This window comes from Coregonus clupeaformis, chromosome 21, assembly GCF_020615455.1.
Source record: "Coregonus clupeaformis isolate EN_2021a chromosome 21, ASM2061545v1, whole genome shotgun sequence".
NCBI classification, from domain to species: Eukaryota; Metazoa; Chordata; class Actinopteri; order Salmoniformes; family Salmonidae; genus Coregonus; species Coregonus clupeaformis.
Window position 1 is genome coordinate 39,989,529 of NC_059212.1, and position 14,319 is coordinate 40,003,847.

At 42.3% G+C, this 14,319-nt stretch overlaps 1 protein-coding gene across 1 annotated transcript; it reads left to right on the forward strand.

The window, feature by feature from the left end:
* Positions 1–1,682: 1,682 nt before the first annotated feature.
* LOC121535493 (fizzy-related protein homolog) lies at positions 1,683–9,436 on the forward strand. The gene is made up of 13 exons (XM_041842619.2): positions 1,683–1,835; positions 3,141–3,211; positions 4,171–4,299; positions 4,694–4,757; positions 4,882–5,012; positions 5,177–5,259; positions 5,425–5,608; positions 5,763–5,828; positions 6,120–6,222; positions 6,513–6,697; positions 6,848–7,081; positions 7,240–7,437; positions 7,626–9,436. The coding sequence occupies exons 2-13, from the start codon at positions 3,143–3,145 to the stop codon at positions 7,665–7,667; spliced, it is 1,488 nt and encodes a 495-aa protein (XP_041698553.1). The 5' UTR covers positions 1,683–1,835; positions 3,141–3,142; the 3' UTR covers positions 7,668–9,436.
* Positions 9,437–14,319: the final 4,883 nt, after the last annotated feature.

A 14,319-nucleotide genomic window follows, 5' to 3' on the forward strand; every position in this document is an offset into this window, starting at 1 on the left:
CTGTCCTGCAGTAAGCAGAGGGAAGTAGTTAGATAGTGTGTCCAATATCAGGCCAGGGTGACAGCTAAAGCGCATTTTGTGATTTTCACGGAAAATGTACAACTACGGCATTAACGTCAACAATTTTGTAAATAAAAAATTGACAATTATTCAGATAAAAACTGAATGATTCTGAACACTCTCCCATGTCCCAACTTTGGCAGACAAGTTTCAAATTCTGGTTGAAGTTTCTAGCCACAAGCATAAACTAGCTAGCTGGGGAGGGCTCATTATGCTGATTGACTAAACTGACTGAACCAAATCCGTTCATACCCACTCAACTCTTGCTGTACGACATAGGTCATCAATTTTGGACACCATGCATGTCTGTACCACTGAGGTATAAGAACTGGATATAATAAGAACTGGAGACAAGATGTCAGACCATTTTCAAGGTAATCTACTCAGGTTTGGATACTAACATAAGCCGATTCATGGACCATCTATATCCGGGTTGCATCTGGTTTATACGACCAACATCACATGCACACTAGCACTCAGTGCACACAGGGAGCAGCAATGAAGTCATCACATCATCCAAAAACATGGCAGACATTGAACTAATACAACATTTTAATATCTGTGAGTGATGAAAAAAAAATCAGTCTCAGCGACAATTATATTAATAATTCAGTTTTGTGCACAAAGGTGATGACTAAAGTGTCTTATTAGGAATTTTCAAATCTGACTTCTCTATGTGGCCGTGTACGGAAATAGTCTTTCTGGGCCGGGCGTCAGTTAAACTGCAGTACCAAAGCAAAACTGTAGGAGCAGTCAACCAAACATTAGGGTGTTTTTGTTTGACCCACTCGAACGTGACCAAAGACATGACTGAAACGGAAACCAATTTAGCAGGGATACATACAAATTGGTGTGATATTTGATGCTGTATCTCACTCTCTCTATTGATAATGAACACACATATGATTTCAGTTTGTGAGTGTGTGATATGGGGGTTGGAGACATGTTTATTTCGACATTATAAAAAAAAACGTTTATAAACAATGGCAACTCTGCCATGTTGACCTGAGCCTTTCTGTTGGAAAACTACTTTAGTGTCAGACTTTCGGCTGTTGCAGATCACCTCCCGTCGACTTCACTCCTCGACTTTCGTCTACAGTCGGTTGCTTTAGACTTACCACTCAAACGAGCCCATTATTAGCGTTCAATGGAACGTCTCAACTGTAACAAAGAGACTATCCCATTATGGTGCTTCTTCCTTCCTCTTAGATTCACTTCAAAGTAATTGAATGTTTTATGTTGGGTTATCAATTATCAATATCTTTGATCAAATTCAGCACAATAATGTCCTCTTAAAGATGTTTCATCAAAGATGGTTTAGAAACTCTGGTCACTGGTTTCACCTCCCTGCCTGCCCCTCTGCCTGGTAGTCATTCGTTACCACAGCCACAAAGTTATTTATACCATTTATCTTCTTAAAATCGGATTTTACAGCTAACTCGAACCTTAACCACACTGCTAACGTTATGCTTAACCCTAACCTTAAATTATGAGAAAAAATATCAATGTTGACTTTGTGGCTGTGCTAACTAGTGGAAACCCCCTCCGTTCCCTTGACGACGTAAATTGTGTGATTCAAAAACAGTGACGTCACCACGCAATTCCCATGTTGCTTTGCGAATCCCAGTCGAGCGTTTGTTCGATTTGTTGGTCAAATAATTTGTCTCTGTCTGGGCTGGAGAATAAATACAATATATTTATTTTACAAAAAAATATCGCCAAACAAACAATAATCTCGGACTCGGTGCATAACTGAGAGTCTTTGACGCTGCACGGTAGGTCAATCTGAAAAATAATGGTGTGATAAACAAGTTCGAACGTTTGGAGATAAACAATCACAATAGCTAACGTTAGCTAGATAGTGCTAACTTTTAGCCTAGTTCAGCGTGCTAATGGTAGTCTAGCTAGGATCAGTGGCTTAATCTAACGGTGTTTGAAAGTGGCGTTCATGTTGGCTCTCTTGTCTTGAACTACGTTAGCTAACTATTAATGCCTGGCTAGCTAACGTTAGCTTTATAGCTAGCTAGTGCAACGAGCACTCAGTTCTGACGACTAGTTAGCTAGCGTTAGCTGTCTACAACATCGATTAGTATTTATTGAGCAGACTAGTAACGTTAGAGCTCTAATACGAAATTCCAAGAAATCCGCATATTTCCTCTGCTTCATCGGCTACTTACAAGATACATGAAAGTGACAAGCGTAACGTTAGTTATGGGATGGAAGTGATGTTCACACGTTCTGAGGCCTTCTGTCAATGGGCTTAGTTTACAGATAATGACATCAATAAACAATGCCAACAGGTTTTTGATGATACTATATACACAACAAGCACGACAGAAGATAAATCGAGATTTAATGAACCAGCTGGTCAAGTCTCCACACAAAACGACCCAAATAGCTAGGTACAATTTCCAGAAATCAAAGCAATGCCATGAATCTGAGGTGTTGAGTTTATATACAGAACGCAGTATCATAGAGTTGTGGTTCCCAACCTTTTTTGGTTACTGTACCACCAACTGAATTTTGCTCTGCCCTGAGTACCGCTGAGGTCAAGTGAATTTTACCAGTAGGCCAAGTACCCCCTGTGGATAGGCCAAGTACCCCCAGGAGTCCTAGTACCCCTGGTTGGGAACCACTGTCAGAGAGGATCTGTGTGTGTTCAGATGACCAGTATGTTAGCTACAATGTTTGTGAATGTATGTCCATGCTGTATCTTTTCTGGGGTGAACCTACAGAATGAAACGTAAATAAACAGAACAAAACGAGGAGGGACCTACCTGCATTTGTCCGATAGAAACTCACATTTTTGTTGCAAAGCGTTTTGTTTTGCAACATGTTTGCTACAGTGTCCGAATAATGAGTAGGCCTACTACGTCCCTGTTGTAGGGCAGCAGGTAGTCTAGCGGTTAAGAGCATTGGGCTAGTAACCGAAAGGTTGCTGGTTCGAATCCGTGAGCCGGCTAGGTGAACAATCTGTAGATGTGCCCTTGAGCAAGGCACTTAAACCTAATTGCTCCTCTACGTTGCTCTGCATAAGAGTGCCCGCTAAATTACTGAACTATAAATGTGTTCCTTCGCAGACATGGACCAGGACTATGAGTGTCGGCTGCTCAGGCAGATTAACATCCAGAACGAGAACGCCAGCCCTTTAGTAAGTGCATAGACTTTATAAAAGGTATTGTCTGTACTGTGTATTATTCTGTATTGGCTTGTGTTGCACAATATCGTTCTGTATTGAGATGGTATATGATGTTCTTATGTTGGCATCTTGCAAGCAAGACATCTTAGAATTTAAACCTCAAAGGATAAAGGTCTAAATGTATTTGTCTGAATTGGTTGGCACACTCAGCTGACAGCATAATGTTCAGGGATTTCAAGAGTGAGTTTTAGTTCAGTTGATGGGACATAGCGTACAGTCATCTATCCAGAGATACAAATCCCCTGAAAGTAGGTCAGGTGTACCAGTAGGCTGTACTAGAGAACCAGTTTGTGCACAATTTTTTTGCTAAACTGTATGAGACATGCAATTAGCCTAAGCAGAGAACACTGTCAGTTTTTGAAGTTGACAGCTACTGAACAAAGACTATATCGATTTTTTCAGATTAGCTTGACAATAGTCTGATACTGGCTCCTCCATTACATGTATAATAACAAAACTGCTTTGTGAAGACTAAAGAGGGTGTTTACCCATGTGTGACATGAGGGCTTTGCTGTCTATCACAGTGTGTGAAGTCTAAAAGCGGCGGTTTTATTAAAATAGTCGCTCTGTCAGATTCTCTGGTGTTTTGTCTGCATTTAAACCACCTCTCTGATTGACCCCTCCTGTTTACTTTACGTCAAGTTTTACCCCTCCCCTCTCCCTGTGGAAACCCATTAGAAAATAGGCCTAGGCTACATCTTAGAGTATTCCTTTCAATTGTATCTCTATTGAACACCTAATCTGGGATTCACGAAACCCCATTAATTAGTTGTTTATCTCGCTTGGGCTTTGTGGATCTCATGCACTATTAATGTGCAATGATTGTGGTTTATGTCTGTCTTGTGGTAAAATTTTCCTCTCTGTGGACGAGTCCCCCTCTGACCCTATATCCCCTCTCTCTCCCAATGAAGAAGGCCATAGATGCAGTACGAGCGCTGACACCCACCAACTCCCCCCTGTCGTCACCAAGCAAACATGGCGACCGCTTCATCCCCTCCCGTGCCGGCGCCAACTGGAGCGTCAACTTCCACCGCATCAACGTGAGTCCCCCGCAATGCACCCTGGGATTATGTCTTGTGACCCAAGTTTTACATCTGTTGTGTTGATTGTGTCACTTGCTGGGTTTCTGTTTTTTGTCACCCTGATAAAGGTTGTTGGAGCCGCACCGCGGCGGTGCATTTTTTAAATTCTTGCTATGCATTAAACAATAAAGGCTTTAAAAATTGTTCCACTACATGAGAGTGCCTTGATTACTTCTGGAAGTTTGTTGGTTGCAAAGGCTTTTCCGGCATTGTTTACTATCCAGCATCAAATAGTTATTGTTCTATAGTATTTCATCCCATGATTAAAGAGCACCTCATGGATGAACTATAAACCAATGAAGCGCTCCTCTACTGTCTCTACATATTAATCACTGTTAATGTTGTTGTGTAGGAGAACGAGAAGTCTCTCAATCAGAACAGGAAGACAAAGGATGGTACAACAGACACTAGCAAAGGTAAGCCTCTTGACTCTTTAGAGCATGTTGTATATATTGTGTTTCTGTAGTGTACATTCATTCTGTTTTACTCATTCATACTCATTAAAATCGAGATTAACATACCTCTCCCTCCCTGCTCTAGCGGACGGCCTGGCGTACTCTGCCCTACTGAAGAACGAGCTGCTGGGGGCGGGCATAGAGAAGGTCCAAGACCCCCAGTCAGAGGACCGCCGCCTCCAGCCCTCCACCCCCGCCAAGAGGAGCCTCTTCAGTGTACTTAACATAGGCCCTTATACATTCTGGTGGAATAGCGTCTTTTTCAAAGCTACCAGGGGTAGTGTATTGTGTGTATGCTGCAGTTAGCCACTTCTGAATTCGTGTTAGTCGTACAACATGTTACCTTTGATACTAAATATGCCAGTTGTGTGTGTTTACAGTATTCTGTCAGTGCCAAGCGATCTCTACCCGAGGATGGCAACACAGTCTCTCCATACTCCCTGTCTCCTGTTAGCAGCAACAGGTAACCACCACCGTCACTTACTCTTTGGTTTTATATTATATGGCAAACAGTGGTGTTCTAGCTCTCCTCTCCCTCTCATTCCATTATAATGATATTCCTCTGGGTTAAGAATTATTTTCTGTGTCACATTGAATCCATCTTGTCTCTTTGTGTCCCTCCTTGTAGTCAGAAGCTGTTACGGTCGCCAAGGAAACCCACGCGTAAGATCTCTAAGATCCCCTTCAAGGTGCTTGATGCTCCGGAGCTGCAGGATGACTTCTACCTCAACCTGGTGGACTGGTCCTCCCTCAACGTCCTCAGTGTCGGCCTGGGAACCTGCGTCTACCTCTGGAGCGCCTGCACCAGCCAGGTGTGTGTGTGTGTGTGTTACCACACTGAAATCAGTAACCACCTACTCGCTGTTAGAAACAGTCTACTATTTGACATTGTCTCCATTTATTGCGAAGGCCTCTCTCTGCGAGTTGGAAATTGACAATCTATCAATTGTGTATTTTGGTCTTTAGGTGACACGTCTGTGTGACCTGTCAGTGGAGGGGGACTCTGTCACGTCAGTGGGCTGGTCAGAGAGGGTGAGTCTGTCATGTACACCCCTTATCCACAGTCCACCCTATATTCCTGGGGTAGTCCTGTTTCTATAGGTTTCAGGGGGTGGGATGGATATGCCCTTATACCATGTGGGTCCAATTATTGTACTCTTCTGTGTGTTTACTCTTCTGTGTGTGTGTGTGTGTGTGTGTGTGTGTGTGTGTGTGTGTGTGTGTGTGTGTGTGTGTGTGTGTGTGTGTGTGTGTGTGTGTGTGTGTGTGTGTGTGTGTGTGTGTGTGTGTGTGTGTGTGTGTGTGTGTGTGTGGTTTCTCCAGGGGAACTTAGTAGCAGTGGGGACTCATAAGGGCTATGTACAGATCTGGGATGCGGCAGCAGGGAAGAAGCTGTCTGTACTGGAGGGGCACACAGCCAGAGTGGGTGAGTAAGAGGAGACTGGCTGTCTTAGAGAGAAGACGAGACTGGCTGTCTTAGAGAGAAGACGAGACTGGCTGTCTTAGAGAGAAGACGAGACTGGCTGTCTTAGAGAGAAGAGGAGAGCTTCTCCTCAGAGACAGAGGAACGCTAGTGCTGCAACCATAGAATATCATTTCTAGTAATTCTATTGCTATGGCTTCATCATTAAATATTTATCCTTTAGTCAAAACAACTATGAAAACTGAGTGCATTTCAGCTGTTTTTATATTTTGTTGCTGAATCTTTTTCTCTAGGTGCGTTGGCGTGGAATGCCGACCAGTTGTCGTCTGGCAGTCGTGATAGGGTTATCCTGCAGAGAGACATCCGAGCCCCGCCCCTCCAGTCAGAACGCCGTCTCCAGGGACACCGACAGGAAGTCTGCGGCCTCAAGTGGAGCACAGACCATCAGCTACTGGCCTCAGGGGGAAACGACAACAAGGTACAGACAGCACAGACCACCAGCTTCTGATGTCAGTGGAATTAAAAGACAAACACAAATCTCTTGAATAACTACTGTACACTCCTGCTTTTATCCTTATCTTATGGCATTATCTTCCCAGGTAACTAACAATCCCTCTCCTCCCCATAGCTGCTGGTGTGGAACCACTCCAGTGTTCTCCCGGTGCAGCAGTACACGGAGCACCTGGCAGCAGTGAAGGCCATCGCCTGGTCCCCCCATCAGCATGGCCTGCTGGCGTCTGGAGGGGGCACGGCCGACCGCTGCATCCGTTTCTGGAACACCCTGACAGGCCAGCCCTTGCAGTGCACCGACACAGGCTCCCAGGTCTGCAACCTGGCTTGGTCCAAGCACACCAACGAACTGGTACGTAGTTAGGGGGTGGTTTTTGGTGTCATTCTGTGGGAAACATGAACAAAAATATGAAGTATGAAATGTGATATTTTCCAGACATGGATGGGCCCTTTTAAAGGAAATAATTTGGACTCCTAAACATTTGTAACTAAAATCCTTTTTCCCTCCAGGTAAGCACACACGGCTACTCCCAGAACCAGATCTTGGTGTGGAAGTACCCCTCCCTCACACAGGTAGCCAAACTCACAGGCCACTCCTACAGAGTGCTCTACCTGGCAATGTCCCCAGACGGAGAGGCCATCGTCACAGGAGCCGGAGACGAGACACTGCGCTTCTGGAACGTCTTCAGCAAGATGAGGTCCACCAAGGTAGCCAGACACCTCATATTGATTGGGAACATAGATTTTTGTGCCGCCTGTGCCCCATATGAAGTCTACCTTTCAAATGATCTTATTACAATACCAACCCAATAAGCAAAACCACTGTCTCATTTGGGAAACTGATATAGAAGATTGTAGTGTTTTAGAGAACTGACCCCTGCTTTCTTCCTCTGCAGGAGTCTGTATCTGTTCTGAACCTGTTCACCAGGATCCGGTAGCCAGAGGGGCGCAGCTGTCCGACAGGGGAACAAGGAGGGGTGAACCAGCCCAGAGGGAATACTGTACTACACACAACAATGCTGGATTCCATTCTGAAAAATAACTCCCTTCTCTCCAACCCCTTATCTCCTCCTAGGCCTCTGGTCGTCTAGGGTCCTTTCACACACCCAAGGCCAGGTCGTCATGCAGATAGAGGGGAGTCCATTTTTCAGAGTGGAATAAATCCACTGCCTCACCGCCCATCACAACCAGTGTGACATCACAAGGCCACACCCCCATACAGTACCATTGGTGCTTTCCCAGGAAGAGGAAAAAGAGGACGACTCTGTGACTTTCCTTTCCCCAAGTGATTCTGTTTTGTTGACAGACACTGTGCATACCTGCCAAATACAAAGTTTGTCCTATTATTGAATGTTTTATTTATTGTTTATCTTTTTTTAAACATTGTTATCACGTGTAGTCGCCAGTCTGCAGACTGTGTTTAGGTTTTGTTTTCTGTGTGTGTTAATGTTGCTTGTCGGACTCTTTGTGAAGAGCCTGAGGCTTTTGTGTGTGTGCCTGCCTTAAAGGGATAGTTCACGTCTAAAATCAAACTGTCATGTTTTCACCTTTGAAGGTATAGAAATGTATGACATGCTTAGACTTCAGGGTGAGCTGTCCTGTACCTGTTTGTAAACTAGTGATGGTTAACCCCAGGGCTTGAGAGGTGGGAGGTCTTTTTATTTTATTTTATTTTTTACATGTTGTAGACCATTGTAATTTATTCACCCGGTAAAAACACCTTTTTAAGTTAATTTGAAGTGTGATGATGCGTGGTAATAATGGCGGAAATCGTACAGGTTTTTTTATTAGAAAAAAATCAGTAATTGTAATTTTGTAAGTTGAGCAGTGGCCGCAAACAAACTATACATAATCAGTTAGTTATTCTCTGTAAATCGTATTGTTTTGGCAGTTAGTTGTCTTTTAAAATTTTTAACCAGTTTCTATCTTTAACCTACATTTACAGAGACACATTTCACATTATTGCTGTCTATTGAGTTACAGGAATTGCTGTCTATTGAGTTACAATTGCACTCTACCGAGTTACAATTGCACTCTACCGGTATCTCAAAACAGATGTAAATATCTAGGCATAACCTTTCGCATTGAGACTTATACCAGATACAAGAAAGGAAAAAAAAAACAGAAAAATATCAAAAGCAACATTTAAAATCTTGTTCATCCGATGACCTTTGTTCCTGGGTGAAGCAGTAACTGAAATTCACTGTAAAGGAAACAAAGGAAAGGCATTCATGACATTTTAAAGGCATTACTAGTTACATTGTGCTGTGTGTGTCTGTGGTAAAAAAAAAAAATCTATATATATTTAGTCCATGGCACTTCTCTCTTTTTCCTCAGCATTTTCTGTTCATGACTCTAAGCAGATTTGAAAATATCTAATTTTGTTTTAATTCATTCAAAATCAATGTTTAGGCATATCTTTCTAGTGATTTATTTATCATTTTCTCAGTTTGGATGTGGTGCTGGAGTGACCTGGTGTGCCATCTTTGAATGAGTGGTATTTATTTGAGCTGTGTAAAAGTGTTTAGTAGTATTATCTGAGAAAGGTGGAACGCTGACCTGTTCGGTGTATATACTAGCTCCGGTCCTAAATAAGCATTTGTACACCTTCTTTTATGCCACTTAGAAACAAATAAAAACAAAGAATGCTGCCAACTTGAAATGCCTAAAGAATGTTATGAAGATAATAAATATTTCTGTATTGAGAGAAACTGAATTTAAAAAAGTTATCGTATATAAGGTTTCGAGTGTACGTTTTTATTATCTGTTTGTATTATCAACTGTGTCTATGAATGGGAATCTGGAGCATGTATAATTGGCAAAAAGTGTTGAATAGTACCACAAGACACACATCACTATTGCTTAAGAGCTTTGATTGCTGTGTGTGATGATGAATATCGTACTCTGAACTGAAGCCGTCTGTTAGATGGCTCTTGTAGCTGTCCTAATGCAAAGGAAACACCAGAGGGCGCGTCTCTTACAGCAGCAGCCTCTCAGCCACACTCTTGTTCCATTTCCGCACCAAGATCAGGCTGTAGTATGTGCAGGTTTTTGTTCCAGCCCAGTGCTATTTGATTGAAAATAATAATTTGAATGGACAGCCTGGTCTCATAGACTAGACATAGCATAGTAAATGTAAATCTAGGACCCTTAAATTAGTAGGCCTATGTTACGTATGGTTACTTAAGGCAAAAATGAAAGGAGGGTGGTCGTATAATGCGAATGTCTAGCAACCCAAAGGTTGCGTGTTTGAATCTCATCACGCACAACTTTAGCATTTTAGCTCATTAGAAAATGTGCAACTACTTAGCATATTAGCTAATCTTAACCCTTTAACCTGACTCCCAACCTTAACCCTAACCACTAGCTTAAGGGTTAAGTGTTATTGAAGTGTTTTGGTTGCAGGTTCACCTGCCTCATCAAAAGCCTATTATTTTAGGGTGTTGCTATAGGCCACCAAGTGCTAACAGTCACTGAACAAAAATATAAACGCAACATGTAAAGTGTTGGTTTCATGAGCTGAAATAAAAGATCCCAGAAATGTTCCATATGCACAAAAAGCTTATTTCTCTCTGTTAGTGAACATTTCTCCATTGCCAAAATAATCCATCCACCTGACAGGTGTGGCATATCAAGAAGCTGATTAAACAGCATGATCATTACACAGGTGCACCTTGTGCTGGGGACAATAAAAGGCTACTCTAAAATGTGAAGTTTTGTCACAAAACACAATGCCACAGATGTCTCAAGTTTGAGGGAGCATGCAATTCGCATGCTGACAGCAAGAATGTCCACCAGAGCTGCTGCCAGAGAATGTAATGTTAATGTCCCTACCATTTCTCTATCATTTTAGAGAATTTGGCAGTACGTCCAACTGGCCTCACAACCGCAGACCACGTGTATAGCGTTGTGTTGGCGAGCGGTTTGCTGATGTCAACGTTGTGAACAGAGTGCCCTATGGTGGCGGTGGTGTTATGGTGTGGGCAGGCATAAGCTACGGACAACCAACACAATTGCATTTTATCTATGGCAATTTGAATGCACAGAGATACCGTGACGAGATCCTGAGGCCCATTGTCGTGCAATTCATCCGCCGCCATCACCTCATGTTTCAACATTATAATGCACGGCCCCGTGTCACAAGGATCTGTACACAATTCCTGGAATCTGAAAATGTCTCAGTTCTTCCATGGCCTGCATACTCACCAGACATGTCACCTATTGAGCATGTTTGGGATGCTCTGGATCGACGGGTACGACAGCGTGTCCAGCAACTTTGCACAGCCATTGAAAAGGAGTGGGACAACATTCCACAGGCCACAATCAACAGCCTAATCAACTCTATGCGAAGGAGATGTGTTGCGCTACATGAGGCAAATGGTGGTCACACCAGATACTGACTGGTTTTCTGATCCACGCCCCTACTTAAAAAAAAAAAAGGTATCCGTGACCAACAGATGCATATCTGTATTCCCAGTCGTGAAATCCATAGATTAGGGACTAATGAATATATATAACTTTGTTCTAAAGCTGTATCCGTACCCATTGGATGCAGTGATGCGTGGCTATATCCAGGAAAGCCAAGGTTCCAAAAGTTGGGCCTAAAATAGGTGTATAAAAGATCATACAAAAGATTTTGCAGTGACTCTTATGTGGATGATGTTTAAAATATGTGTTGGTCTGATGTGATTAATAAGGAGCATAAAGACTCTGCACTTGATGAATGTATGAAATTGCTTCTTCCAATTATTGAGAAACATTGAGAAACTGACTGTTAGAACTGTTAAGGCGCCATGGATTGATGAGGAATTGAAAAACTGTATGGTTGAAAGAGATGGGGCAAAAGGAGTGGCTAATAAGTCTGGCTGCACATCTGACTGGCTGACTTACTGCAAATTGAGAAATTATGTGACTAAACTCAACAAAAAGAAGAAGAAACTGTATTATGAAGCCAGGATCAATGACATAAAGAATGATGGGGGAAAAAACTTTGGAATACTTTAAATGAAATTATGGGCAGAAAGACAAATTCAACTCCACCTTTCATCAAATCAGATGGCTTATTCATCACAAAACCATTTGATGTTGCCAATTATTTTAATGATTACTTAATTGGCAAAGTCAGCAAACTTAGGCAGGAAATGCATACAAAAACATATAATGAAAGAAAAGCATTGTAAGTTTTCATTTTGTAAAGTTCGTGTGGGAAAGGTGGAAAATTATTGTTATCGAACAATAATGACAAACCTCCTGGCATTGACAACTTAGATGGAAAGTTACTGAGGATGGTAGCTGACTCTATAGCCACTCCTATCTGTCATATATTTCATCTGAGCTTAGAGGAAGGTGTTTGTCCTCAGGCCTGGAGGGAGGCCAAAGTCATTCCGCTACCAAAGAATGGTAAAGCGGCCTTTACTGGTTCTAACAGCCGAACTATCAGCTTGCTGCCAGCTCTTAGCAAACTGTAGGGAAAAAATGGTGTTTGACCAAATACAATGCTATTTCTTTGAAAAGAAATTAACAACAGAGAAGGGCACCCAACATGTACTGCACGGACACAAATGACAGATGGTTGTTTAAGAGATTGATAATAGGAAGATTGTGGGAGCTGTACTGTTAGATTTCAGCGCAGCCTTTGATATTATTGACCATAACCTGTTGTTGAAAAAACATACACTACCAGTCAAAAGTTTGGACACACCTACTCATTCAAGGGTTTTTGTTCATTTGACTATTTTTTACATTGTAGAATAATAGTGAAGACATCAAAACTATGAAATAACACATATGGAATCATGTAGTAACCAAAAAAGTGTTCAACAAATCAAAATATGTTTTATAATTGAGATTCTTCAAATAGCCACCCTTTGCCTTGATGACAGCTTTGCACACTCTTGGCATTCTCTCAACCAGCTTCATAAGGTAGTCTCCTGGAATGCATGTCAATTAACAGATGTGCCTTCTTAAAAGTTAATTTGTGGAATTTATTTCCTTCTTAATGCATTTGAGCCAATCAGTTGTGTTGTGACAAGGTAGGGGGGGTATACAGAAGATAGCTGTCACGATCGTCTTCCAAAGGAGTAGACCAATACGCAGCGTGTTGAGCGAACATGATTGACTTTATTAATAAAGTGCCAAAACCAAAACAATAGACGATTCGTAAAGTCCACAGTAACAATGACTGACAAGGAACAAAAACCCACAAACACAAAGTGGAACACAGACAGTTAAATATGGCTCCCAATCAGAGACAACCAGCACACCGCTGACACTCGTAGCCTCTGATTGGGAGTCATTCATTCAAACATAGAAATGAACCCAACAGAAATACCAACATAGAAATACACCCAATGAATGAACACACCCTGGCTCAACATACAGAGTCCCGGAGCCAGAGCGTGACAATAGCCCTATTTGGTAAAAGACCAAGTCCATATTATGGCAAGAACAGCTCAAATAAGCAAAGAGAAATGACAGTCAAACATTACTTTAAGACATGAAGGTCAGTCAATACGGAAAATGTCAAGAACTTTGACAGTTTCTTCAAGTGCAGTCGCAAAAACCATCAAGCGCTATGATGAAACTGGCTCTCATGAGGACCACCACAGGAATGGAAGACCCATAGTTACCTCTGCTACAGAGGATATGTTAATTAGTTACCAGCCTTTGCAGCCCAAATAAATGCTTCACAGAGTTCAAGTCACAGACACATCTCAACATCAACTGTTCAGAGGGGACTGTGTGAATCAGGCCTTCATGGTCGAATTGCTGCAAAGAAACACCAATAAGGACACCAATAAGAAGAAGAGACCTGCTTGGGCCAAGAAACACGAGCAATGGACATTAGACCGGTGTGGGTGAACGGATGATCTCTGCATGCGTAGTTTCCACCGTAAAGCATGGAGGAGGAGGTGTTATGGTGTGTGGGTGCTTTGCTGGTGCCACTGTCTGTGATTTATTTAGAATTCAAGGCACACGTAACCAGCATGGCTACCACAGCATTCTGCAGCGATATGCCATCCCATCTGGTTTGGGCTTAGTGAAAATATAATTTGTTTTTCAACAGTACAATGACCCAACACACCTCCAGGCTGTGTAAGGGCTATTTTACCAATAAGGAGAGTGATGGAGTGCTGCATCAGATGACCTAGCCTCCACAATCCCCCGACCTCAACCCAATTGAGATGGTTTGGGATGAGTCGGACCGCAGAGTGAAGGAAAAGCAGTCAACAAGTGCTCAGCATATGTGGGAACTCCTTCAAGACTGTTGGAAAAACCTTCCAGGTGAAGCTGGTTGAGAGAATGTGCAAAGCTGTCATCAAGGCAAAGGGTGGCTACTTTGAAGAATCTCAAATATAAAATCTATTTTGATTTGTTGAACACTTTTTTGGTTACTACATGATTCCATATGTGTTATTTCATAGTTTTGTTGTCTTCACTATTATTCTACAATGTAGAAAATAGTCCAAAAAAATAAAGAAAAATGTCCAAACATTTGTGTGATGAGTGATTTCAAAGGAGTCAGGCGCAGGAGGGTAAATCACAGAATAACAGGATTTATTCCGGAACACAGAGTTACGCAGTAATGCG